The 26983-nt window shown below is 42.5% G+C and overlaps 1 protein-coding gene across 3 annotated transcripts in view; it reads left to right on the top strand.

Annotated features, from left to right (window-relative positions):
- Positions 1–26983, top strand: part of MTA1 (metastasis associated 1) — a 179049-nt gene that overhangs the window by 58507 nt on the left and 93559 nt on the right. For all 3 annotated transcript variants that reach the window (XM_050963186.1, XM_050963187.1, XM_050963189.1), the window contains exons 4-6: positions 17970–18096; positions 18267–18330; positions 25123–25240. In XM_050963186.1, the coding sequence (XP_050819143.1) occupies positions 17970–18096; positions 18267–18330; positions 25123–25240 (309 nt within the window). The remainder of the gene's footprint in view (positions 1–17969; positions 18097–18266; positions 18331–25122; positions 25241–26983) is intronic.

Raw genomic sequence — 26983 nt, 5'->3', positions numbered from 1 at the left:
TTGAAAACATTTGAGGAAAATTATACCAACTATTAAGGTGAGCTATTATCAGCTATAAACTGTCATTAACTGATCACTGTCCTTATAGTGTGTATGGTAACACTCATTGTTTCATAGTCTGTGTGTGTGTGTGTGTGTGTGTGTGTGTGTGTGTGTGTGTGTGTGTGTGTGTGTAAGAGAGAGAGAGAATCATCCTACTGTATTTTCCACTACATGCATCCGATGAAGTGGGCTGTAGCCCACGAAAACTTTTACTCAAATAAATTTGTTAGTCTCTAAGGTCCACAAGTACTCCTGTTCTTTTTACCAACTATTAAGTTGCTTGGGAAAGGGAAATATACTTCTTACATTTAAACAACAACAACTGGTCATACTTTGTTTGCCAATCACTGAAATCTGAAAAAATTAAAAAATGGCCTGTTAGTTTTCTATCAGAAATTGTTTTTTGACAGGTTTAAAAAATTAGTTAAAATTGTGAATATCATCAAATTTGCCTTTGAGCATGTTTAGTACAACTTCTAAAAGATAGTGTTCTGGGGACATCCCACCATTATGCAATGTCTTGAATTTATGGTCTCTGTTAGGAGGTTAATAATTTCCCAGCTGGATGGAGGTCTGAAGAGAGCTAGCTACTGCTTAGTGATTTGAACACTGTAATAATTCTGTTTAAAAGTAGATGAGGATTTTTAGTTTCATGATTAAGCATTGGCACTTTCTGACATTTCAAAGTTTTTTTTGTCCATGCAACTTTCACTTGGCGTCCCTTGAGTGTGTGCCTTATGACAATCTTTAACTGCATGCTCACAAACTATTCTTCAGTATGCTATGCCATAGTTTTTCCCTTCAGCCTTCTAACTATGCATATATCATCTTGTAGTACTGCATGCTCATCTGTTTATAACAGAGTTTCATAGGCAGAATGTGTGGCATATCTACTTACCTGGAGAGAAGTTAATTTAAAAAGAAAATAAGATACCCAGTGCAGCAATGGAGCTTAGTTACATGTGTAGTTTCTTCTAGTATGTTACTCTGCATATTCCAGAGAGATACTCCTTTTCTCTCTGGAATATGCAAGAAAATGACAAGAAAAGTAGTTAAACTGTGGCTGAAGTGTTTACATAATTGGGAGAAGCTTATATATAGGTTTTCCTTAAATTACAATATAAAATCTTTCAATATCTATGCTGGTTGTCACTATTATGTCTTTAAATATTCTATTACTGTTTTATAATATACTAAACACTTTGAAATGTGCATACATTTCAATGTCATCTAGTGAGAAATTATTTTCACTTGTGCATATATTAACTATCAGATCAATAGAGTACAAATTCTGTGCGCTTGTTAGAGAAACAGTTTAACAATATTTTAACATGCCTTTTTCCCCAGTATGTGATGTTTCCTGTGAATTTCTCTAAAATAGCATAAATATAGATATGGAAATTACAGATTAGCTAGCTATCTACTTAAGTCCTCTGTCAAACAAGAAATAACAAAAACATTTACTAGTAATAAAAATCTGACTTCCTTCCAAAACAGCTGAAATACTACAATGGATGGGTGCTTTTTAGGTGAATTAAAATTTTAGGACTGAGATGCAATACGTTACTGTGAAGGGATACCTCTGTCTCTAAAGGAGGAAAAATTACCTGTTTAATGACATGAGTACTGACAGAAGTATTAAAATATGTACCTTACAGATCCATCTTCTTCCTAGTTATGGTGAAGCCAAAAATCTGGGTACTACACTTCTGAATACTGCCATCATGTCATTGGAAAGACCCAGTAAAACTAGACCTGGGCATGCTCTCTGCCTTCAAAATAGCTTTTTTCATGTTGTTTGTAACAGGTTTGAATGAAATGAAATCTGCTCTGTACTCATACAATTACATCTCGGTCCATGTATTCGTATGGTACTGATATGAGATTTGTATGTTTTAGGTCAGGGGTCCACAACCTTTCAGAAGTGGTGTGCCGAGTCTTCATTTATTCACTCTAATTTAAGGTTTCACGTGCCAGTAATACATTTTAACATTTCTAGAAGGTCTCTTTCTATAAGTCTATAATATATAACTAAACTATTGTTGTATGTAAAGTAAATAAGGTCTTTAAAATGTTTAAGAAGCGCCATTTAAAATTAAATTAAAATGCAGAGCCCCCCGGACCAGTGGCCAGGACCTGGACCATGTGAGTGCCACTGAAAATCAATTCGTGTGCCGCCTCTGGCGTGCGTGCCATCGGTTGCCTACCCCTGTTTAGGTGATTTTTGCGGGGGAGGAGTCGCAATCTGTAGTTTTACTGATTGTTTCTCTAGTGCCAGAGCAGTTCCATTGTTGAGGAATGCTGAAGTTTAATACAAACCTCCCTGCAGACAAACTAAATATGGTGACTCACTAATGTGTGTCTCAGTTCAATACGTTAGTAAATGAAGTAACAAGAATTGTTGAAACTTTGAGGATGAAGATGAGAAATCTTGCTGTTAGCCACCATTAGCCATTCTTTGAACCTGCAAGTACAGATTTTTTTTTTCTTTTTCAAATGAAATGAACAATTTTGATCCAAATGGAAACTAGAGCATTGCTTTACTTTCATAGCTATTTGGAAGACTGTCATGAAGATCCAACTATAGAGCAGTGCTAGTAATGGAAACATCACAGCAACAGAGACAATATTTGTCAGTTAGATTTCCTTTTCTACAGTTGTTCTGTGTTGTGTTATTTTGGTAGAGGAACCCCAGTTCATCTCCTCCCTCCTCCCCCCCAGTCCTCTTTGTGTGGCTTCAATTGTTCCTTTTAAAAAGTAAAAATATGCTTGTGGTGAGCAATCAATACTTTATAAATCATTTATAATCAAAATATTGTGTTAGAAAAGACTATAAATAGCCTGCCTGTTGTAATGAAATTACTCCTAATTTCCTACAAAAATTCTAATACAAATACTTGATGATCAGAGAGAATCAACATTGTCACTGATTTCTGAGTTGATTGCATAATGATCCCTTTTCATAAAGTGTCCTGCTGCCTCCTTTTGTTGCATTCGCAGTAGATGTACATATCTACATCACTGATCTTTTAACTGCCTTTGTTCAGCTGATTAATGAAGCTGTGTGACTGCAGTCCCTTCTGGATTCAATCAGTCTTGTAATTTCTAAGTGTAAGTCTGCTGTTGATGCCTTTATAATTTTAGACCTCCTAATGATATAACTATGAAAAAGAAACTAATAATGGGCAAATATGTGAAACTCAAATGTTGTGCAATTTAGGAAAACTCTTTTATCTATTTCTCACTTAAAATTGAGGAATGGAGAGAAAAATGATATTTAAGTAAATAGGAGTAAAATAAAATTTTCAGTATAATCCATCAGATACTTGAAACTGCAGAAACTTAAAGAAAGATGCAGGGGTTTTATTTTGCAGCCACTTTCCAAGAGGAGAAGTGACATGCCTTCTGCAATGAGGTTTATAAGTTTGTTCCTAATGTATAGAATATGATTCCTATGTCTGAACTGCAAACTTAAGGTGTTTTTTTACCATCTGATGTGAAACTTGTCTGGGGTTGTGGTTGAATGATGATGATTGCTATATCTTTTCTCACATTTTCCATTCTTTAGATTCCATAATCACTTCATAAATTATTCAGATGAATTGCTTGAAATGTAGCTGCCTCAGGGGTGGAACACAATTCCTATTAAACAGGTCTACAGCAGAACTGCACAAGAGTTTGGGACAGGAAACAAAGAATAAATACTGTATCCAATTGATATTGCAGGGAGAACGTAGGAAGTCAGAACACATGTCTGTTTTATGTAATTTACTCTCCTGGTCTCCTCAGCAAAGATTGTGTGCCACAACTATCAGACTAGGAGGAAAACACTTAAAGCAATAAAGCGGTAGGGAGCATGTATGAATTTTTCATTTACTGGAACATTTCCAAACAATTGTAGACGACCCTCTCCTCCTAACCATATCAACTTCTTCTTTTGCCATTGGTAACAGTGGTCACAGAACCAATGCTTCATTAGTTTGTCCCAGTTCATAAAAATAAATGAATAGTTGTTAGTAGTACAGAATCATAGAAGATTAGAGTTGGAAGAGACCTCAGGAGGTCATCTAGTCCAACCTCCTGCTCAAAGCAGGACCAACACCAACTAAATCATCCCAGCCAGGGCTTTGTCAACCTGGGCCTTAAAAACCTGTAAGGATGGAGATTCCACCACCTCCCTAGGTAACCCATTCCAGTGCTTCACCACCCTCGTAGTGAAATAGTGTTTCCTAATATCCAACCTAGACCGTCCTCACTGCCATTTGAGACCATTGCTTCTTGTTTTGTCATCTGATACCACTGATAACAGCCTAGCTCCATCCTCTTTGGAACCCCCCTTCATGTAGTTGTAGGCTGCTATCAAATCCTCCCTCACTCCTCTCTTCTGCAGACTAAACAAGCCCGGTTCCCTTAGCCTTACCTTGTAAGTCATGTGCTCCAGCCCCCTGATCATTTTCGTTGCCCTCTGCTGGACTCTCTCCAATTTGTCCACATCCTTTCTATAGTGAGGGGGCCAAAACTGGATACAGTACTCCAGGTGTGGCCTCACCAGTGCCAAATAGAGGGGAATAAACACTTCCCTCGATCTGCTGGCAATGCTCCTATTAATGCAACCAGGAGCGGCTCCAGGCCCCAGCACACCAAGCTTGTGCTTGGGGTGGCAAGCCACTGGGGCGCTCTGCTGGTAGCCACGAGGGCGGCACGCAGGCTGCCTTCGGCGGCTTGCCTGCAGAGGTACAAGCGGACCCTCCTCAGGCAAGCCGTCGAAGGCAGCCTGCCTGCAGTGCTTGGGGCGGCAAAATGCCTAGAGCTGCCCCTGAATGCAACCCAATATGCTGTTAGCCTTCTTGGTAACAAGGGCACACTGCTGACTCGTATCCAGCTTCTTGTCTGCTGTAATCCCCAGGTCCTTTTCTGCAGAACTGCTGCTTAGCCAATCAGTCCCCAGCCTGTAGCAGTGCATGGGATTCTTCCTTCCTAAGTACAGGACTCTGCACTTGTCCTTGTTGAACCTCATCAGATTTCTTTGGGCTCAATTCTCCAATTTGTCTAGGTTACTCTGGATCCTATCCCTACTCTCCAGCATATCTACCTCCCCCCCAGCTTAGTATCTGCAAACTTTCTGAGGGTGCAGTCCATCCCATCGTCCAATTGAGTAGCTTGAGTTGTTACTGGCAGTTCTGCTATCTGCTTTTAGCAGCTACTGTTCAGTTGTCAGGCCTACACAATGGTATATTCAGAAGTTTCAAAACTTATTTTTAGAAGCATCTTATAGCAGGAAGATGTGATTATCAGACCAATGTGTTAGGTGCTTGAGGTTTGCTTGCCTGAGGAAGTTACTAAGTCTGTGTGGTTTCTATACCAGCAGCGAGTGTGAATACGTTTTGAGTATAGCCTCATGAATGAGATCTTAGTCGACTCTGCCTCCCCAAAGTTTGGAAGTGCCTGGATCATCGGTTCAGAATTCATCTGAAACAAAATCTAAAATGAGATTTTTGGTTTCATGATTACTAGGAAGAACTTGAATCTATCTCTTGGGGAAATTCCCAGAATTCTGAGTTAGATTAGTGTGTCTCTCTTCCTGAATTAACATGGAAATTGCCATATGTCAAGCTTGATTCCCTTCTCTGGCACTTTGAGTGCAGAAGGTGGGGGCCTACAAGGACTCTAAAAGTTAATACTTGCCGTTCCAGGTTTGTATTAAATTCCCAAGATTACAGGTTTTCTCTGACCTTGGATTGGTAGATGCTGCCCCCACCCAAATGCAGAACCCCTTTGAGAGACCAGGAAGGCTCATTTGGGAAAGGGGGTGGGAAAGGAAATCGGCTGTGCCACCAGCTCGTTAAACATGTGCACAAATCACTTGAGAGACAAATTCAATTCTGTTCTTAAAGGTAAATTTTATTAATAAAAAATAAAATACATCTGGGAACTTAGGCATTTGCTAGATTTAAAAAAAACCAAAAAACCCACAAGGATTAAGCATCAGGAATAACTTTCTTGAGGTCCAGTTTAAAGGTTACAAGCAAAAGAAAAGCCCCTGCGGTTAGCACAGAAGAGTCCACAAGCCATAAAGAGATAAAAAGAGAAACTTAATTGCGTCTTCCTAGATATTTCCTGATCTACTTACATATCTGTGGTTTCAAATGAGTAGTTTCTAGGTATGATACTGATGATTTTTCAAACCTGGCCCCAAGCTTCTTACAGCACGATTGCAGCCCTGTCTGCCTCTCCCTGGAGAACAACCACAGATAGACAAAAGGGGTTGTTTCAATTTAGCCTTCCCCTTGGGTCTTCTGGTCAGGTGTCTACTCATTCCTTTTACCCATGCATAGTAGTGAGACTTTTTAAGCTTTTACAGGTAGAGCAATTAAAGAACAGCTACTAAGAAGGATTTTATAGCTACTGGCTGCCTGGATGTCCATTAAAGGGAGCTACCCCCTGTAACGAAGCAGCCTTTGGCAGGACACTACTGAGTATCAATTCAGGACAAATTGCTTAGAGCATGGCAGTTACATCCCAAGGCTGGGGGGGTCCTTCACTACTGAGGCACACCAAACCAGCCAAACAGAGACTCATAGACTCATAGGTCAGAAGGGACCAATCTGATCATCTAGTCTGACCTCCTGCACAAGGCAGGCCACAGAACCCCACCCATCCAATTTTATAACAACCCCTATCCCAGGACCGAGTTATTGAAATCCTCAAAAATGGTTTGAAGACCTCAAGCTGCAGAGAAACCACCAGCAAGCGACCCGTGCCTCACGCTGCAGGGGAAGGCGAAAAACCTCCAGGGCACCTGCCAATCCGCCCTGGAGGAAAATTCCTTCCCGACCCCAAATATGGCGATCAGCTAAACCCTGAGCATGTGGGCAAGAGTCACCAGCTAGCACCCAAGAAGGAATTCTCTGCAGCAACTCAGTACCCATCGCATCCAACATCTCCCCGCAGACCATTGAGCAGACCTGTCTGGTGGTAATTCAAGATCAATTGCCCAAATTAACGATCCTATCGTAACATCCCCTCCATATACTTATCAAGCTTTGTCTTAAAGCCAGGAAAGTCTTTTGCCCCTACTACTTCCCTCGGAAGGCTATTCCAGAACTTCACTCCCCTAATGGTCAGAAACCTTCGTCTAATTTCAAGTCTAAACTTCCTAATATCCAGTTTATACCCATTCGTCCTCGTGTCTACATTAGTACTAAACTTAAATAATTCCTCTCCCTCCCTAACGTTAACCCCCTTGATATATTTATATAGAGCGAGCATATCCCCCCTAAGCCTTCTTTTGGCCAGGCTAAACAAGCCAAGCTCTTTGAGTCTCCTTTCATAAGGCAGTTTTTCCATTCCTCGGATCATCCTTGTCGCCCGTCTCTGAACCTGTTCCAGTTTGAATTCATCCTTCTTGAATATGGGACACCAGAACTGCACACAGTATTCCAGATGGGGTCTCACCAACGCCTTATATAACGGTACTAACACATCCTTATCCTTGCAGGAAATATCCCAAAATCGCATTTGCTTTTTTAACAGCCGTATCACATTGGCGACTCATAGTCATCCTGCTATCAACCAGTACCCCAAGGTCCTTCTCCTCCTCCGTCGCTTCCAACTGATGCGCCCCCAACGTATATCCAAAATTCTTATTATTAATTCCTAAATGCATGACCTTGCACTTTTCACTATTGTATTTCATCCTATTTCTATTACTCCAGTTTACAAGGTGGTTCAGATCTTCCTGAATAGTATCCCTGTCCTTCTCCGTGTTAGCAATACCCCCCAGCTTTGTGTCATCCGCAGACTTTATTAGCACATTCCCGCTCTTTGTGCCAAGGTCAGTAATAAAAAGGTTAAATAAGATCGGTCCCAAAACCGATCCTTGAGGGACTCCACTGGTGACCTCCTTCCAGCCCGACAGTTCACCTTTCAATACGACCCTCTGGAGTCTCCCCTTTAACCAGTTCCTTATCCACCTTACAACTTTCATATTCACTCCCATCTTTTCCAATTTAACTAACAGCTCCCCGTGCGGAACCGTGTCGAACGCCTTACTGAAATCTAGGTAAATTATATCTACCGCATTTCCTTTATCTAAGTAATCCGTCACCTTCTCAAAGAAGGAGATCAGATTGGTTTGGCACGATCTACCTTTAGTAAATCCGTGTTGCAATTCGTCCCAATTACCATTGACCTCTATGTCCTTAACTACTTTCTCCCTTAAAATTTTTTCCAAGACCTTACATACTACAGATGTCAAGCTAACAGGCCTATAATTACCCGGATCACTCTTATTCCCTTTCTTAAAAATAGGAACTACATTAGCAATCCTCCAGTCATATGGCACAACCCCCGAGTTTATCGATTGCTTAAAAATTCTCGCTAACGGGCTCGCAATTTCACGCGCCAGTTCCTTTAATATCCTCGGATGGAGATTGTCCGGGCCCTCCGACTTCGTCCCATCGAGCTGTTCAAGTACGGCCTCTACCTCAGTTGCGGTAATATCCATTTCCATATCCACATTCCCGTTTATCATCCCTCCATCATCGCAAGGTTCCTCACTAGTCTTATTAAAAACTGAGGCAAAGTACTTGTTTAGATGTTGGGCCATGCCTAGGTTATCCTTAACCTCCATTCCATCCTCAGTGTATAGCGGCCCCACTTCTTCTTTCTTTGTTTTCTTCTTATTTATGTGGCTGTAGAACCTTTTACTATTGGTTTTGATTCCCTTTGCAAGTTCCAGTTCAATGCGGCTTTTAGCCTTCCTCACTTTATCCCTACATGTTCTGACCTCAGCAAGGTAGCTTTCCTTACTGATCCTGCCTTCCTTCCACTCCCTGTAAGCTTTCTGCTTTTGTCTAATCCCCTCTCTGAGTTGCTTGCTCATCCAGTTTGGCCTACAACTCCTGCCCATGGTTTTTTTCCCCTTTCTCGGGATGCAGGCTTCCGACAGTCTCCGCAGCTGTGACTTAAAGTAATTCCAGGCCTCCTCCACATTTAAATCCACTAATTCCTCCGTCCAATCCACTTCCCTAACTAATTTCCTTAACTCTTTAAAATTAGCCCTCGAGAAGTCAAAAACCCTAATCCCAGATCTACATTTGTTTATCCTTCCATCTAGTTTGAACTGAATCAGCTCATGATCACTCGAACCAAGGTTGTCCCCTACCACCATTTCTTCTATGAGGTCCTCACTGCTCACGACGACTTTTGGTTAGCCAGTGGGATAAAACCAGAGTCATACAAGCAATTCCCTTAGACACTCCACTTTCCCAGTATCCCCACCAGCGCTGCTCCTTATGGCAGAGGTGGGTAAACTATGGCCCTTGGGCCACATCTGGTCTGTGGGACCCTCCTGCCTGGCCCCTGAGCTCCTGACCTGTGAGGCTAGCCCCCAGGCTCTCCCCGCTGCTCCTCCTCCCCTGCAGCCTCACTGCACCACCGGCGCAATGCTCTGGGCGGCCAGGCAGCACAGCTGCAGAGTTGTGGCCTGACTGGGTTCTCTGTGGTGTGGCTGGCTCCAGCCCCTGCCCCAGCTGTGCCACTGGTGCTCCAGGGAGCAATGGAGGTTGGATAGAGGGCAGGGGAGTTTAGGATCGGGGTGTGGATAGGGATCGGGGCAGTCAGAGGGTGGGGAACGGGGGGTTGAATGGGTGCGGGGGTCCTGGGGGGCAGTCAAGAAGGAAGGGGGGTTGAATGGGGCAGTGGGGGGCAGTCAGGGGTAGGAGTTCTGGGGGAAGGGGCGGTTGGATGAGGCAGTGGTCCAGGGGGACATTCAGGAATGAGGAGGGGTTGGATGGGGCGGTGGGGGGCAGTCGGAGTGGGCGTTCCGGGGAGAGGGGATGGGAGGGTTGATGGGGCAGGGGTCCTGAGCCATCGGGGGCAGGAAGTGGTGGGGGTGTGTGTGGATAGGAGGCAGGGGCCACGCCACGCCACGCCACGCCTGGCTGTTTGGGGAGGCATAGCCTCCCCTAACTGGTCCTCCATACAATTTCCAAAACCCAATGCAGCCCTCAGGCCAAAAAGTTTGCCCACCCCTACCTTATGGGGATGAATGGTTATGAAAACCAATACCCCAGTAAAAGAGAAAAGGTTCTCCCGATCCCAAAGGACCAAGCCCCAAATCCAGGTCATATACAATTCAGATCTTACCCACAACTCATGCTGTTGCCAATCCTTTATTCATAAACCTTTAGATTCTAAAAAGAGAGAAAGAGATAGAGGAGAGCTAAAATTAGTTAAATGGAATCAATTACATACAGTAATGGCAAGGTTCTTGGTTCAGGCTTGTAGCAGTGATGGAATGAACTACAGGTTCAAATCAGTCCTTTGTTCAGAGCTTCAGTTTGTAGCAAAGTTCCTCCAGAGGTAAGAAGCAGGATTGAAGATAAAATGGAGAAGATGCAGCTGTCTTTTATAGTCTCTTGCCGTGCAGCCTGTGCTTTCTTTGTTCTAGACAGAAGCTACCCAGCACATGGCTTGAAAGCCTTAGAGTCTTCTCCATAGGCATGTCCCTGTATGTCTTGCTGAGTCATAAGTTGTATCTGCCTTCTCTCAATGGGTCAGTTGTATAGCTGATGGTCCTTAATGGGCCATCTAGCAGGCCAGGCCGTGCTGAAACCAAACTGTCTGGGGTGTCACCCAGAAGCATAGCACAAGTTTGAAATACAGACAGGATACAGCCAATACTTATAACTTTAAATATACAAAAATGATACCTGCATACAGATAGTATAATCATAACCAGCAAATTATAACCTTTTCATAGATATCTTACTTGACCTCCTTTTGTACAAGATTTGATGCCACTATAGGACCTTGGTTGCAACAATGGTCTATGTGGTCACAGTTCATGTCAATAACATCATCCCCCCTTCATTTATCACATCATACTATATCAGAACAGTACTCCATCTATTCCAATATCCAGTCTGTGATAGTGGCTAATACCAGCTCCTTAAGAGGATATGCAAGAAACCCCATTATAGACCATTATAGAATAACACATTACCTGCCCATAGAGTAAACTTCTTCTCCCCCCCCCCTCGTGAGGGTCACATGGAGAGTAGGGAGGACCAGATCTCCTTTTTCTCTGCAACAGGTTTCAGCTCATCCTGGGGGATTCCCCAGTGTTTCCAGGCCAGCTGGGAGATGTATTCCCTCCAGCGTGTCCTGGGTTGGCTTCTGCCCTCTCGGACATGCTCACTATAGTTCCAACGGAAGCTTCCCTGGGGCATCCTTATCAGGTGCCCAAACCACTGCAGCTGGCTCCTCTCGATCCCAAGAAGTCACGGTTCTACTCCTAAAGCTCTCCTGAATAGTTGAGCTCCTCGCCCTGTCTTGAAATGTAAGCCTAGCTACCCTGTGTAGAAACCTCATTTCTGCTGCTTGTACCCATGATCTCGTCCTTTCAGTCATTACCCAAAGTTCATGATCCTAGGTCAGGATAGGGATGCTTCATCTGGGTAATCAGCTCTCGCTTCACCACCATGGATTGGTACTGCTGCTGCCACACCAATCCGCCAGTTGATTTCATGCTCCTGCTTCCCATCACTCGTGAGCAAAACCCCTAGATACTTGAACTTGTCAACTAAGGGCAGCTGCTCTTCCCTGCCCCTGCCCAACCTGGAGAGAGCAGTTTACTTTCTTCTGGGAGTGGACTATGACCTCTGATCTGGAGCTGCAGATTCTCATCCCAGCTGCTTCACACTTAGCAGCAAAATGTTTGAGTGCACATCAGACACTGCAGTCTGAAGAAGCGAGAAGGGTAGCATCATCTGGAAACAGCAGAGATGCCACCTCCGAGTCACCATATCGGATAGACTCCACAGCTTGGCTGCGCCTTGATAGTCTGTCCATGAAAATCACAAACAGAAGTGAGGACGCGACACACCCTTGGTGGAGTCCAAGGCCCATCTTGAACGAACTCTACTTAATGCCAAGAATACAAACACAATTCTATTCCCGAGAATAGAGGGACTGGATAGCACGCAAAAGCGGCACCAGCACCTCATACTCTCACAGCACTTCCCACAAGACATCTCAGGGATCATGGTCATATGCTTTCTCCAGATCTTCAAAACAAAGGTAGACCAGATTAGCAAACTCCCACGTCCTCCCGAGTATCTTTGAGAGAGCAAAGAGCTGGTTATAAGCTCCTCTCCATCAGTCTGGCATACATTTTCAGGCAGGCTGAGGAGTGTGATTTACCTGTAGTTGGAACACACCCTCTACTCTCCCTTTTTTAAAGACTGGGACCAGCACCCTAGGTTATCAGTCCAGAGGTACTGCACCTGCCTTCCACACAACATTAAAGAGACACATTAACTATGACACTCCAACATTATCCGGTGCTTTCAACATCTCCAGGCAAATCTTGTCAATCCCTGCTGCCTTACCGCTATGAAGGACCTAGGATCATGAACTTTGGGTAATGACATTTTACCACTGTATCGATGTCCAGCATCAGAAATAAATCCAATCTCGCCAGAGGTTTCTGGCGCTGCATCCTTAAAGGGAGAGGGTACATGTCCATCGAGTTCAGTTCCTTAAAGTGCTCCTTCCATCTCTTGATGACCTCCTCAACTGAGGTTAGCGTTTCACCACCCTTGCTGAGTACAGTGTGAGCAATGTCCTGCTGACCCCTCCTAAGGCAACAAACTGTTTGGCAGAACACCTTTGAAGCCATACCGTAGTCATTCTCCATGGTCTCTCCAAATTCCTCCCAAGCCTGGGCTTTTGCTTCAACTACTACCACAACTGCAGCCCTCTTAGCCAGCCGGTACCTCTCAGCCATATCAGGAGTCCGGTTCGTGGGCATTGCTTGGAGCATTGATCTCCTTCAACTTGACAGCTTCTCTTACCACTGGAGTCCACCAGTGGATCCTAGGGTTGCCACCATGGCAGGTGCCAGCTGCCTTCAGGCCACAGCTTTTCGTGGCTTCCTCAACAATTGAGGCCCTGAACATGGTCCACTCAGATTCAGTATCCAAGACCTCATCCGGAATGCAGAAGATGTTCTTCCGAAGGTGGGAATGGAAGTCCTTCCACCAGTTGTTCCCAGGGAACTCTCACTGATCGTTTGGGCCTCCCATGTCTCTGTCTGTCTGTCTGTCTGTCTGTCTGGGGACCTGTGCATCGGATCCAACTTCCCACCAAGTGTTGATCGGTTGCCAGCTCTGCCCCTCTTCACCCGAGTGTCCAGAACATATGGCCTTAGGTCCAACGCGATGACTATGAAGTCGATCATCAGTCTTCGGCCCAAAGTCCTCTGGTACCAAGTACTTTTATGAACAGCCTTATGTTCAAACATGGTATTCGTTATGGAGAATCTATGACTAGATAAGAAGTCCAATAACAACTCACCTCTCGGGTCCACACCAGGGAAGCCATTCCTCCCAATCACTCCCCTCCTGGTATCTCCATCGTTCCCCACGTGAGTGTTGAGGTCCCCCAATAGAACTATGGCTTTTAAAAAAAATTAAAATTAAAATTAAAAAATTAAAAAAAAATCCTATGTAGTATAACTGATCTCAGTAGAGATTAAAAAACAAAATAACCACATGCTTACATACCACTCAGGATCTCATGTGATTTTTATAGGCTTATTAGACATGGAAAAGACCTATTGGATTATCTAATCAATCTATGTAAATACAGCATTCTTCAGTATGTTTTCTAAAGTTTTTGTCCAGTCTGGTTATAAAAGTCACAAGTGATGGGGCTTCCAGAACTTCTCAGATGATTTCATAGGTTAATAGCACTGATTTAAATAGCTTTTTCCAGCTATCCAGCCTGCATTTTTTCTCTTATTTTATTATTTCCTCACCCTATTGTTCTTACTTAAACTAAGACTATTTTGCTAAATTCCTCTTCTCCAAATATTGTAGTCCTGCCTCCCTTTTTCTTATTGCTTAGCCAAAATGTGTATGTTAGCTCTTTTAATCTTTGAGTCCATCTTGTGCTTGCTTTTTGTATTTTTTCTGAGTTTTTTTCCAGTTGTTAATATTTCATAGTAATGTGACACCTAGAGTATAAAGGTGCTTAGCCCTTCCTCCCTCTCTCATTTTTATATACTCCACCATGCATTGATCCATATCGCATTGCAAGCTTGTCTCTCTCTCCTTTATAGTTACTATTACAGTGGCACTATACATATGATGTTTCATTTGCCACCCACTGCCTCTAGGTCTCTCATAATTGTAATTGTTGCATCTCGACTTTTTTCCCTCCAATTGTATATCTGCATTTTCTAATTAATTTTCCCTACATATATTAGCTTTCACTTTTCCAAATTTATTGAGAACTTGGATAGAAGAAGCGACAGTCTCTGTATCTCACCTTATTATTTCTTTGTCTTCACTAGTGTTCAAGTTTCCTTCCAACATAGTAACTACAAACTTTTAATGCTCTAGTAATGATTCTTTTTCCAAATCATTAATACGGATGTTAAATAAAACTGGACCTAACAGAGATCCGTGCAGAACCCCTTTGGGCACCTCCCTACGCTTGATATAGTGTATGTTCCTGTTCGTGTAAAGTGTTTGTTTTTAGTTTTCAGTCTGTGTTCCAATTCTAGATAAGAAATTAATTTTCAAGTAAGATTTTGTGTGACCATGTATCAAATGCTTGTTAAAATCCAAGTATATTGCATCTACTGTGTTCCATAGTCACTTAACTACCATAAAAGCAGTCAAATATGTCTAAGATTTGTTTTAAAAGGCTATAATAGTGCCTTTTCCTCATTTAGTCATTCTATAGGGTGGTAATCCACTGTATTTATGTAACATCTGAGTAATTGAGCTGTGAGGGTGAAGCACGCACAGACTTCAAAGGTGAAATCTGCTTCCCAATCTGTGGCCAGGGACAGCCCCCAGTGCAGTTGCTGAGTCTTTCTTCATGTGCAGGGTGTGCAAAGGTACCTTTGTGTGGTCACTGACCCCATGGCCAACTGTGCACAACTTCAGTGTGATGCTGGTGGCTTTGTATTGACCGTTCGCTTATACTAGTACTGAATTCATCCTAGGTTCTTCTCTACGCTTTTATGTCTAAATTAATCAGATTCATGCTTTTCAATATTAAAGGGGTCTCAGCAAGAGGGGCAAATATATTTGCATACAGCTTTTTTTTATTCTTCAGAGTTTCTACCCAATTTTCTGCTCAAAAGCTTTAGCAATTTTGTGTTGGGCTTTTCTTCATTGTTACCTTTTATGAAGTCTTTCTTTGAAATGTACTGTATTGTGCCTTTTTATTTTGAAAGGCTGTACACAGCAGGGCAAGTGCAAAAGGAAATGCTTGCTTCACAGCCTCCATGTTACATTACACAAATGAGCCAAACAAATAAAACACTACTTGGATTAAGTTCTTGGTTGAAGATGAAGAAAATTGCAGTTTGAGATTAAATTTGTTTTGCTAGACTTCATTTTTGTGTGTTGTAGCTTTGATTGACAAATAGTGATTAATACACATTTTTTAAAAAAGTTTTTCAAATACACTAGAGCAGTGGCTTTCAAACTTTTTGTTCTGGCGATTCAGTTGAAGAAAATTTTTGATGCCTGCGACCCAACGGAGCTGCGGACGAGGGGCTTGGGGTGTGGGAGGGGCTCAGGAATGGGGCAGAGGATTCGGGTGTGAGGGTGAGAGCTGCAGGGTGGGGCCGGGAATGAGGTATTCAGGGTGTGGGAGGGGGCTGTGGGCTGGGGCTGGGGCAGGGTGTTGGAGGGGGTCAGGGCTCTAGGCTGGGGTTGCAGGCTCGGGGGTGGGGCCGAAGATAAGGGGTTTTGAATGCAGGAGGGGGATCCAGGTTTCGAGGGGCTCAGGGCTGTGACAGGGGATTGGGGCATAGGACTGGGGTGCGAGCTGACCTCTGGTGGCTCCCAGTCAGTGGCACAGCCAGGGTGCAGGGGCAGGCTTCCCGCCTTTCCTGGCACTGTGGACCATGCTGCGCCCCGGAAGCAGCCAGCAGCAGGTCCTGCTCCTAGGCCGAGGTGTGCAAATGGCTCTTCTCCCGCCCCCCCTCTCCCTCTCCGCCCCCCCATTGGCTGGTTCCTGGACAATGGAAGCGTGGAGCTCAGGGCAGGGGCAGCACACGGAGCCCAGTGCCTCCCCCGACCCTCCCCTCAGTCTAGGAGCTGGACCTGCTTCTGGCCACTTCCGGAGCACAGCGCTGTGACGGGACAGGTAGGGACTAGTCTGCCTTAGCCGGGCAGCACCACCAACGGGACTTTAATGGCCTGGTTGACAATGCTGACCAGAGCCGCCGCTACCCAGTCCCTTCCATTCCATGACTCAGTTCAAAAACCACTGCACTCGAGGCATTGAGAATTATTTTGAGCTCCTCAGCATAGCACATCTGTCTCCAAACTCTTTAAAAGATGCCTTTTAGTATGAGGATACATTGCTTTTGAAAATTAGAATGGGAGGGATTTCAATAGTCGGATTTCTTGTTTTCTAGACACACTCAAATGTAAGCATGATGGGGATTTTCCATGTTTTCTTTTAATATCTTGTGTTCACTAGTTTTCAAACAGCTTGGCCTATGACTTACTGATGTGTTTATGGATTACTGCTGGTATATTGATAATGCGGGTCACCAGCCATTATATGAATTTTCTATTAAAACGGAGTTTACTTAAGTGAATAAATTGTGAAACCATACAACTGTGATACTCATGTAAATCCTGTGTTCCATTTCTTAGGAAAGTATTAGTGTAAATCAGGGGTGGGCAGACTTTTTGGCCTGAGGGCCACATTAGGGTTGCAAAATTGTATGGCGGGCCGCGTAGTAAAGGCTGTTCCTCCCCAAACAGCCTGACTCCTTCCCCCATTTGACCCCTCCCACTTCCTGCCCCCTGACTGCCCCCCTCAGAATCCTTAATCCATCCAACACCAGCTCTTGTTTCAGAATGGTAAAACAAAGTGAAATAAACTGTCGAATCTGAGAAGCGTGTGATTTTTGCTAGTCTCTTTAGCAGAATGGCCGGTTTAAAACCAAATGTGCAACTTAACATTTTACAGAATTGAGATATTCCCTTTATATTCCTTTGTTTGGGATAATTTTGAGGATTATAAATGACTAAAAATTTTGAGTGTGCAATGTTTCTATACAGCAGTCAGATTTGTGCATGTAAGTTCTAAGAGTAGGGAGGGATGGAGGAGTGTTTCTTGGCAACAACTGTTGGAGTAAGCAGCAGGCATAAGATTGCTCAACCTTTTTTTGTGAGTAGTAGTGTAAAGAGTTTTTATTATATATAAGATTTAACAGCTCAGTTTGCTACAATCCAAAAATTCTCCCATGACGAATGCAGGAGTTGATCTGAATTCCGTAGAGGGAAAAATTTCCTCTTTTGCAGCCTCTGATGATTGGATGCTGTGCCCTTTCATAAAGTAGTTTGACTCCAAATGCCGTATCTAACAAGTGAAAGATGATGTCACTAATGACAATGCCCTCTAGCAACCATTTCCCATTGGGACATTGGATCCAGTTGTTTTGCAGATAAGTTATGTGTCAGCGTGGATGTAGTTTAGCATATAGATGTGAATTTGGGACAGTATATCTGTGGTACCAAAAAATTATGGATCAAAAAGTAAAATGGATCATGACCATATTTTATAGGTCAGAGTCATTGAAATGGGGTAGCACTGCCTGCTGTTGGATATTAGTAGTGCCATTACAGTAGCTGGGCATTTAGTTGACATCTCCACACTTGTTCTGTGACTCTTAATGCTGTGGTTGGTGTGAGCTGCCTACTTCAATGGGCTGCAGTTCTTGGCTGCAGCAGTAAGAGACAAAGAAGAAAATGGCTTAGGTAGCATGTATTGTGGTTATTTATGGTTTAATCGTGGTCTTGTGGCAATACATTCCGATTGGCTAAGAGGTACCATTTGCAATATGTGTGATATTAAGCTTTTTTCCCCCCTTGTGTAACTAGGGGAAATGGAAGAAGAAATGGAAAACCCAGAAATGGTTGATTTACCAGAGAAACAGAAGCATCAGCTAAGGCATCGAGAACTGTTTCTCTCGCGACAGTTGGAATCTTTACCTGCCACGCACATAAGGTAATGACTTAATTCTTCTAGCACTGTTTAGTCAAGAAACAAACAGTACAACATTAGTCCAGTATTCGTCCTGTGTAAGAATAAACTTTATGCAAAAGTTAGTAATGATATTGTATATATCATAAGTTTAATATATTTTTTTCATAAAATGTGATTTCTTTCTTTTTTAGAGGCAAATGCAGCGTTACTCTGTTAAATGAGACAGAATCCCTTAAATCATATCTGGAACGGGAGGTATGAATCCATTTTGCGAATTGCAAAGCTTCACCGGGTTATTTTGCCACAGTTTAGTATTGGTGGCTTTCTGCAAGTAGCTCAATTATAAAGTTTTCTTCTTCTTTTCTCATTTCTGAGATTCACTGGGTGTTGTCAGGGCCACTAAAAAACATAAAGGTAAATAAAATTGTCTGGTTCTGCAATATTCATTTTGCTGTAAATTTTTTTGTGGCTCTAGCAGGCAAAGCCTATTGTTTAAATATATATTTGTGACAACACTATAAAGAAAACCATACTTATTTTGTCAGCCCAGCAGTCTGAAAGTTCAAAGATTAAGATTCACCAGTTGACAGAATAAACTGAAATATGTAATAGAAGTTGCTGTTAGCAACCATTATAGTTGAGACTGCAAAACAGTTTGCCCTGTTTTTGTAAGGTCATTTTCTATAACTGTCTACTGAGACTGAAATTTTGGTTGGTATCTTTTCAAAATTCAAAAATTTCTGGAAGATTAAATCAAATCTATTCTTGCGTTATAGGAAAGTGGGGGGAAGACCCCCCCCCCTTTTTTCCTCTAACCAATCTATTTTTAATGCAACAGCATAACTGGTAAAGCATCAGACTTGAAGCTAGGATTAGACTTTCAGTGGTAGTGAGACTACTTCAAAATTTTTATCCATTCTCCTTAATGAGGAGCATGTGCTCTAGTAAGCCTGGGAAAGAGAAAACAAAGATTGTCAACACTTGGAAAATTATTTGTGAACAAACTCAGTGGACATCTGCTGAAGTTTTAGCCAGGGCCAGCTCCAGGGTTTTTGCTGCCCCAAGCAGCAGGGGGATGTGGGGGGGGAATCATGATTGGCAGTAGCTCCACCGTGCAGCTTTCTTCTTCTGCGGCAGGTCTTTCCCTCGGAGAGGGACCCGCCGCCGAATTGCGTCCGAAGAGCCTGACGTGCCGCCCCTTCCCCTTGGCTGCCCGAAGCACCTGCTTGCTGAGCTGGTGCCTGGAGCCAGCCCTGGTTTTAGCAAAGGTCATTGGAGCCTCATCTCTTCTGTGATATTAGTGCACATACTCTCCCTTTCTAGTCTGATGGATGCAAAGACAGTTTGTCATATTGTGCATACTGAAAAATTTATATTCTTATTTTTCTGATTTAAATGCACCTCTTACTATATTATTGATGCTGTAGAATATATACATCATAGGATATAGAAGCTTTTTAAATTGTCTGAATTAACATTATATTGGAACCCTAGGCCTACATTTTTGATAGTGGCTCAATTTTTGGTTGACTGATTTTCAGGAAATGTTAAGCACCCATCCTCTGGATGTCAGGCCTACTAAAGATGTCTCCAACTGAACACCTAAAAATTGAGGCATCCCAAACCACTTGTATCTGCTTAAGATTTAGGCCTTGGTCCTTACTTTCTGGTACTTTTTGTGAATTTAAACTGTGCAGCCTTAATCTTATATTAACACATTTATGTGTGTTTAATTTTAGTTACAATTGACATCTCTGAGCTGCCCATTGGTATCAGCAATGTTGTTGGCATTTGACCTGACAGTCTGGGAGCTTCGTTTCAGAGATTATTAGCAAGTTTTTCTTAAATTTTATTTATTTGGAGAAGTAAAAGTGAATTTTGTATGATAGTAGTATTACAAACATCTGCAAGGGTGATGATGTCCTTTGAGCAGACTTAAATGTTACATGAGTATGAGACAGGAAAAATCTATTGATTGAAAACGTTATGGCAACAGCTGTTAACTTTTTTAAAAAACCAATACAGGTCTTGCAAATTGTAAACTGGAATCTGTTCCTTGATCAAGCTTCCTTATAAACACATTTCTAACCTACTTTAATACTTGTTTAATAGTCAGAAAATTAAATTGAATCTGATATTCATGTTTAAGATTTTTTTTAAAAAGTGATTTACTTGTTGAATATTCAATTTTCTTTTCAGAATGTTAAACTAGAAACATGGCGAGTCTCACCTAAGGCTGCCAAATGGACAGGGTGTCAAACAAGGCCTATTGAATTCAGAAAATGGTCACCAGCAGCAGGTAGCTGAGAAAATGCCAGTTGAAAGCACAAGCTTAGAAAGCCTAGTTAGTTTCATTATTTGATGATGATTAGTTGTTTAGTGCTCTTCATCCTACAGATCTTGACACTTTTCAAAGGAAATAAGTATATTTATCCCCATTATAGAGATGGGTAAATTGAGACAGAGGTGAACTAATGTGCCCCCAGTCATGCAGCAGTTCAGGTGCAAATCTGGGATTAGAACCCTGGTAACTTTCACTTTGAACTGTCAGAATTCTGGACTGAGTGATGTTGGCTATTTTTCAAACTGAGCAGGCATTTTGGAAAGAAACTTCACACTAAGAGGTTTCATGAAGGTGTTCTGTTACCACAGCAAGGACTTATTTTAGTGCTAACAAACTTAGTTGGCGTAGAAGATTGAGAGAAATGGAGAGTTTTAGAAAACATGTGGCACATGGAGAGACCAATGAAAAGAAAGGGCTGAAGAGAGTGGGAAGAAAAGGACACAATTGCCCTCCCATAAATTCATAATAGGTGATGTAATACCTGCCTGTCTCTTTCAATCTCCTTACCCTTTTTTCCCCTATCCCTGAAAATCACACTTTCAATTTCAAACATGGCACTGAAAAAGGAAAAACAGTGTCCTAGAGATCTGGAATCTGGCCCCTGCACATGGTGCCTGCTCCCGGGAGAGGTGGAGTCAGACCCAGGACTGTGTACCTGGTAGTAAGTGAGACATACAGGCTAAACTTCTGGGGGAGGTCATGGGCAAAACAAAAGTGATCTTCAGCTGGTTAGCGGAGGATTGCTTAGTTACCCCTTCCAGTGGAAGGTTTTGTTAAACTCCTTGGGGCAGGCTAGCACTGACACCACTGCTGGTTCAGATTGCATTTGGAAGAGGAGAAGAATAAGGAGGAAGCCAGGGGGAGAATCTGAATTTATTGTAGTCGCCCATCCCAAAGAGGTTTGAGATGGGAACACAAATCACTTACAAGGGTGGCAGAAGCGCTTAATCTAGTTTTTCCTCCTCCACTCCACATGTTTTATGTCCCCAACTATTTCATTGCCTTGCAAGTATGCGTCCAGCAGCCTGGGAGAACTTTGTGCCATGGATGGCTGCCCAGGCTGCTTACTAGTCTGTGAATGGCCCTGAAAAGGAAAAATAAACTGTAGTATGTTTCAAATGTGTTTTAATTGAGCTGGCAAAATCCAATTACCAGACTGCCAAGGCAGTTAGCTGATTAGCATTTCTGACCTTAGATTAGTTGGTTCAAATTCCCAGCTGACCAACATCTCTTGATTTCTGTATTTTCCTTAGAGAGATGGGGGGAGGGGGAGAATATCTTCTTATTGGAGTAACTTTTGCTACTGAAAGAGGCATTCCTTCATGCTCTATGCAAGCTTGAAAGCTTGTGTCTTTCACCAACTGAAGTTGGTCCAGTAAAAGATCCTCAGACCGATACAGCCACAATAACATTGCAAACAACAAAATATTTTCCTGTCCATGTCAGCCATTTTTTTTTCTGACCATTTCTCTTTCCCTACTTTTTCTGTAAATTCCTTTGGTTTTGGTCTTTGGCTACTGTTACTGACAAATTAGGGTGGAGTCAGGGTCAGAAAGGAACATACAGAACACATGTCCCACACCTCATTTTCTTCATAGTTCAGTTCTAATTTCAGCAGTCCATTTTGATTTTTTTTCTAAACATGTTGAGCATAAATGATATTTTATATATTTTTAATTTTCTCTTCTCTTTCTTTCAAGCAGTGTTGTGAAAGAGGTGTATACAGTTTTTACAGCTAAAATGAGCACAGACTTTGTGAAAGGACTATGCCATTTCCTATGTAGGTTTCAGTGTAACTTTTTCCAGCATTTTGACTCTTCTGGTGATGGTCTAATGTGACTTCCACCACCAGGTGGTGAGGAGAGTCTAGTTGGCCTTTTGAGGTTATGGAACTATCAGCTTCCCTGGAGTATTCTTTGCATTTGGACTCTAGTAAGAATGAGACTACATTGCTGCAAACTTAATTCCATAGGAGTAGTTTTTTGAAAAGCCTGTTTAAAGAGCAGCATACAGCAGAACTTGTGTTCTCCCTAGTAGTGTCTTGGAGGAAAAATGGCAGGGGCTTTGCACCACCACTTGGGGCAACAGGCTCCCTTGCACCTTGCTCAAGGATCCCAGGTGTCCATCTTCCTTCTAATGGCTGAGAGGAGGACCGTAAGTCAAGACAATTTTCAGTATTTGAGATCTTTATGTCGATGAATCTGCTACTAAACTTAAGAAAAACAGCACTTGGCATATTTCTTTTGGGAACAAGGATGAGAACAGTAGAGAGGATTGGGTCCTAAACAGAAATGGAAAGATTTTATGTTTTTAAATATAAATTTGTTTGGAAGTTTCAGTAAGTAAATATCTACATTCTCTAGCCAACGAAATGTACAGTAGCCAACTTATTGTTACAGGGAAAGGAATGTAGAAGTTACAACTGAACAGTAAAAATGCAAATCCCATGTGACACCATTTTTTCCAAGGCTAAAGTTTTTAAAAATGGATGCTTGGAGTTGGCTCCTGGATCAGAGATCTGATCCTCTAAAGTGGTGAGCACCCAAATTCTGCCTATAGAAGTCACGGGAGGCGATGGTTACAAGGCATGTCAGAAAATCTGTGAGTTTATTTAGGTGCTGAAATATACAGCTAGAAGCCTTTAGATTCCAGTTTTTGAAAATCTTGACTGAAGAGACTTTATAAATCAGAACTGAAGTCTGTGTTGTAATAGAATTCTGCACGTACATTCTGCCTATGCCCTACTGCTGACATGTCCCCTCTTTCCCTTATTGGCAGGGGTGGAGGGTAGGTGGCAGAAAAGGTGGCAGAACCATCTCACTCTAGCAGAGAGTTCATCTGCACAAGCAGTATTCTTCACTGGCCATCTCACTGCTTTAAGGAGTGGACTGGAGTATCTGGCCTCCTGAGCTGATAGCATGACATGCTACATTGCTTTGCTTGTGTATTTGCTGGACAATCTGCATGAGAATGATGACTGTTACACTAATATACGAAAAAAGAACAGGAGTACTTGTGGCACCTTAGAGACTAAAATTTATTTCAGCATAAGCTTTTGTGGGCTACAGCTCACTTCTTTGGATGCATGGAATGGAACACACAGACGGAGATATTTATACATACAGAGAACATGAAAAGGTGCTCCTGTCTGTTTGTTCCATTCTATGCATCTGAAGAAATGAGCTGTAGCCCACAAAAGCGTATGCTGAAATAAATTTTAGTCTCTGAAGTGCCACAAGTATTCCTGTTCTTTTTGCGGATACAGACTAACACGGCTGCTACTCTGAAACTAGATATACTGCAGCCTTAGAGATAGATACTCTGGGACTAAAACACAAATAAAACACTCGCATTTGTAATACTGAGACATGCAAAACAACCCCCTCCTTTTACTTTTGTTTTGTGACAATACTGACTTAATAACTGACAAGATGTTGAGCCTAATTCTCATCAGCACTAAAGCTGCCTTGCATGGCTCTGGCATCAATTACATTTACACCCACACTGCGGCCCCTTTATACTGTCAGAGTGATGTAAAGTGCCATGGGTGTGCATGAGAATTAGGCCCAATATTTTCATTCAGATTCATATAGGCCTTGCTCCAATGACTATTCAAGTCCAATGGGAAGGTTCCCATTTTTGTGAATGGGGCTTAGGATCAGGCCTTTAAGCACCATGCTCCATACTGTGCAGGACACAAAATAAGACTATTAACAGGCTTGGAGAGTTCAATCTAAAGTGGAAATAGGATGGGTGCTCCCTCTGCTGCAGGAGATCAGGATGGACTCTTTCCTTGCTATCCAGACTATTCAAAAGTTTAAAGTTCTTGGATTTGGTAACTGGATACTATTATTATTGGAGCAATAGAATACAGCAGGAAAGGGAAAACTTCATTGGTCCTTTCTTGTCAACCCTGGATGTGCCTGTGGTATTTGTTTGCACGGTTAAGTGGGGCTCAGGAAGCAGAAGTGACTTGCAGCTGTAAGCCTTCAGGCTACAGTAGTCTACCATGTGGCTGAATGTGTTGTGACCTAACAATAGCTTCTTCTGTTCCTTGGGCTTGTACAACGGATTGTCCCCCATTGAGTCGCAGAGTGAGCTGGAGTGCGCAATAGCGCTATTCAGCAGCACTGCTTTATTTTCCCTATGTATGAGCTGTATGTATGGGCAGCAGGGAATGTATATTGCGGGAGGAGTCCACATAACTTCACAGTGTAGGTAGATGCCAAAGGGCTCATTGGTTGCTCTCTGGAATATTGTAAGGCACAGTCGCATTTTTAATTGCCTTAGCAGTGCCATGTGGTGTAGTCTCCTGCGAGAGGAGGAGAATTCACCACCATAGGGTATTAATTTTAATGGTTTTGTTTAGATCCTTATACCATATATGTGTCACTTTTTTCTGGGATGTTAATCATTGTGGTTCCAGAGCCTCATTTGCATCACACAAGAGGAAATTGTGCTCATGTTAGCTGTAATGACTGTATATGTGTTTCTGAGTAAATGAAGCCATTTGGGAGGAGTACTGTTTTATTTTCATAAGAAAGTCACAGTATTTCATTTTGTTTTTTAAGACTTGGGTTTGGTTCATAGTTCATCCACCTGATTAAAAAAACAAAAAAACAAATCTGTAATCAAAAACTGGCCGCAAGCTACCAATAACATTAATAATGTTGCTTGCCTTTCGTCTTTTGTTTTATTTTTAGGATTTCTTCTTTTATTCACTAGTGTATGATCCACAACAGAAGACTCTTCTGGCTGATAAAGGAGAGATTCGTGTTGGAAACAGATACCAGGCAGATATAACAGACTTATTAAAAGAGGGTAATTTCTGTGATTTCATTAGAATTGTCAAGATACCATGCTGAAAATGACTTTTTTTTAATTTTTTGGTTTGTTTAATGGACTGTTGGCTCATGGGTTGTGGAATCTTTCACTTCTAAGTCACATGATGGGGACTTTGTCCTGGTTTCTTAGAGGCTAATGTGGTGTTACCAGCTGAAGGCAATTAGTTGAGTTTCAGTCTAAGCCCAAGTGGGCAGTTGTCCAGGTCATAAAAGCTCTTGAAACAAATTGGATTAATTGGTTCCGTCTGAGCCGCTGCTGCTGCTGCTGCTTCTTTTTAATTTTTATTTAATTGAGATTTGCCTTGGAGAGCCCAGATTTTCACCACGCACATGAAAGGTGTTTTTGTGTTCTGAATCAACCCTCTCCTCACACCGAGGGTGCTTCCCAACCAATCTCACATTAAATACAGTCTACCCATTATTCCTGGGTGCCCACTCCCAACAGTCATCTAACCACCCATCACTTTTGGCTGAGATCATAGAATATCGGGGTTGGATATTAGTCCAACCCCCTGCTCAATCCCCAACCAAATCATCCCAGTCAGGGCTTTGTCAAGATTGACCTTAAAAACTGTTAAGGAAGGAGATTCCACCACCTCCCTAGGTAACCCATTCCAGTGCTTCACCACCCTCCTAGTGAACATTTTTTTTCCTAATATCCAACCTAAACCTCCCCCACTGCAACTTGAGACCATTACTCCTTGTTCTGTCATCTGGTACCACTGGGGACAGTCTAGATCCATCTTCTTTGGAACCCCCTTTCAAGTACTGCTACCTCGATATAACGCGACCCAATATAACACAAATTTGGATATACTGCGGTAAAGCAATGCTCCAGGTTGGAGGGCTGTGCACTCCGGTGGATCAAAGCAAGTTCAATATAACACGGTTTCACCTATAATACGGTAAGATTTTTTGGTTCCCAAGGCAGCATTATATCGAGGTAGAGGTCTAGTTGAAAGCAGCTATCAAATCCCCCCTCATTCTTCTCTTCTGTAGACTAAACAATCCCATTTCCCTCAGCCTCTCCTCATAAGTCATGTGCTCCAGCCCCCTAATCATTTTTGTTGCCCTCCGCTGGACTCTTTCCAATTTTTCCACATCCTCCTTGTAGTGTGGGGCCCAAAACTGGACACAGTACTGCAGATGAGGCCTCACCAATGTTGAATAAAGAGGAATGATCACGTCCCTCAGTTTGCTGACAATGCCCCTATTTATACAGCCCAAAATGTCGTTAGCCTTCTTGGCAACAGGGGCACACTGTTGAAGCTGGATATGAGTCTCATCCACTGTAACCCCTAGGTCCTTTTCTGAAGAACTGCTTCCTAGCCATTCGGTCCCTAGTCTGTAGCAGTGCATGGGATTCTTCTGTACTTGTCCTTGTTGAACCTCATCAGATTTCTTTTGGCCCAATCCTCTAATTTGTTTAGGTCCTTCTGAATCCTATCCCTACCTTCCAGCGTATCTACCACTCTTCCCAGTTTAGTGTCATCTGCAGACTTGCGACGCTGGAACTCTCACCTATAAAGCAGGAAATCCTTAATCACTGCTGGCGTGAACTGTGTTCCAGGACAAAGAAAATTGTGAGGATTTACAGCTGTCTCCTGATGCATGTAAGGGAGAGGGAGAACTGTAGGAATTATTGTCCCTTTTCCTGCGGGCCCAAAGAAAGGGAGCTGGAGCTCTGGGGATCTTTGCTTTCCAACACTCTCAGGCCCTG

The sequence above is a fragment of the Gopherus flavomarginatus genome, chromosome 7, assembly GCF_025201925.1.
Source record: "Gopherus flavomarginatus isolate rGopFla2 chromosome 7, rGopFla2.mat.asm, whole genome shotgun sequence".
NCBI classification, from domain to species: Eukaryota; Metazoa; Chordata; order Testudines; family Testudinidae; genus Gopherus; species Gopherus flavomarginatus.
The sequence above is the reverse complement of the archived record's forward strand: the minus strand, read 5'-3'. Positions and strand labels throughout refer to the sequence as shown.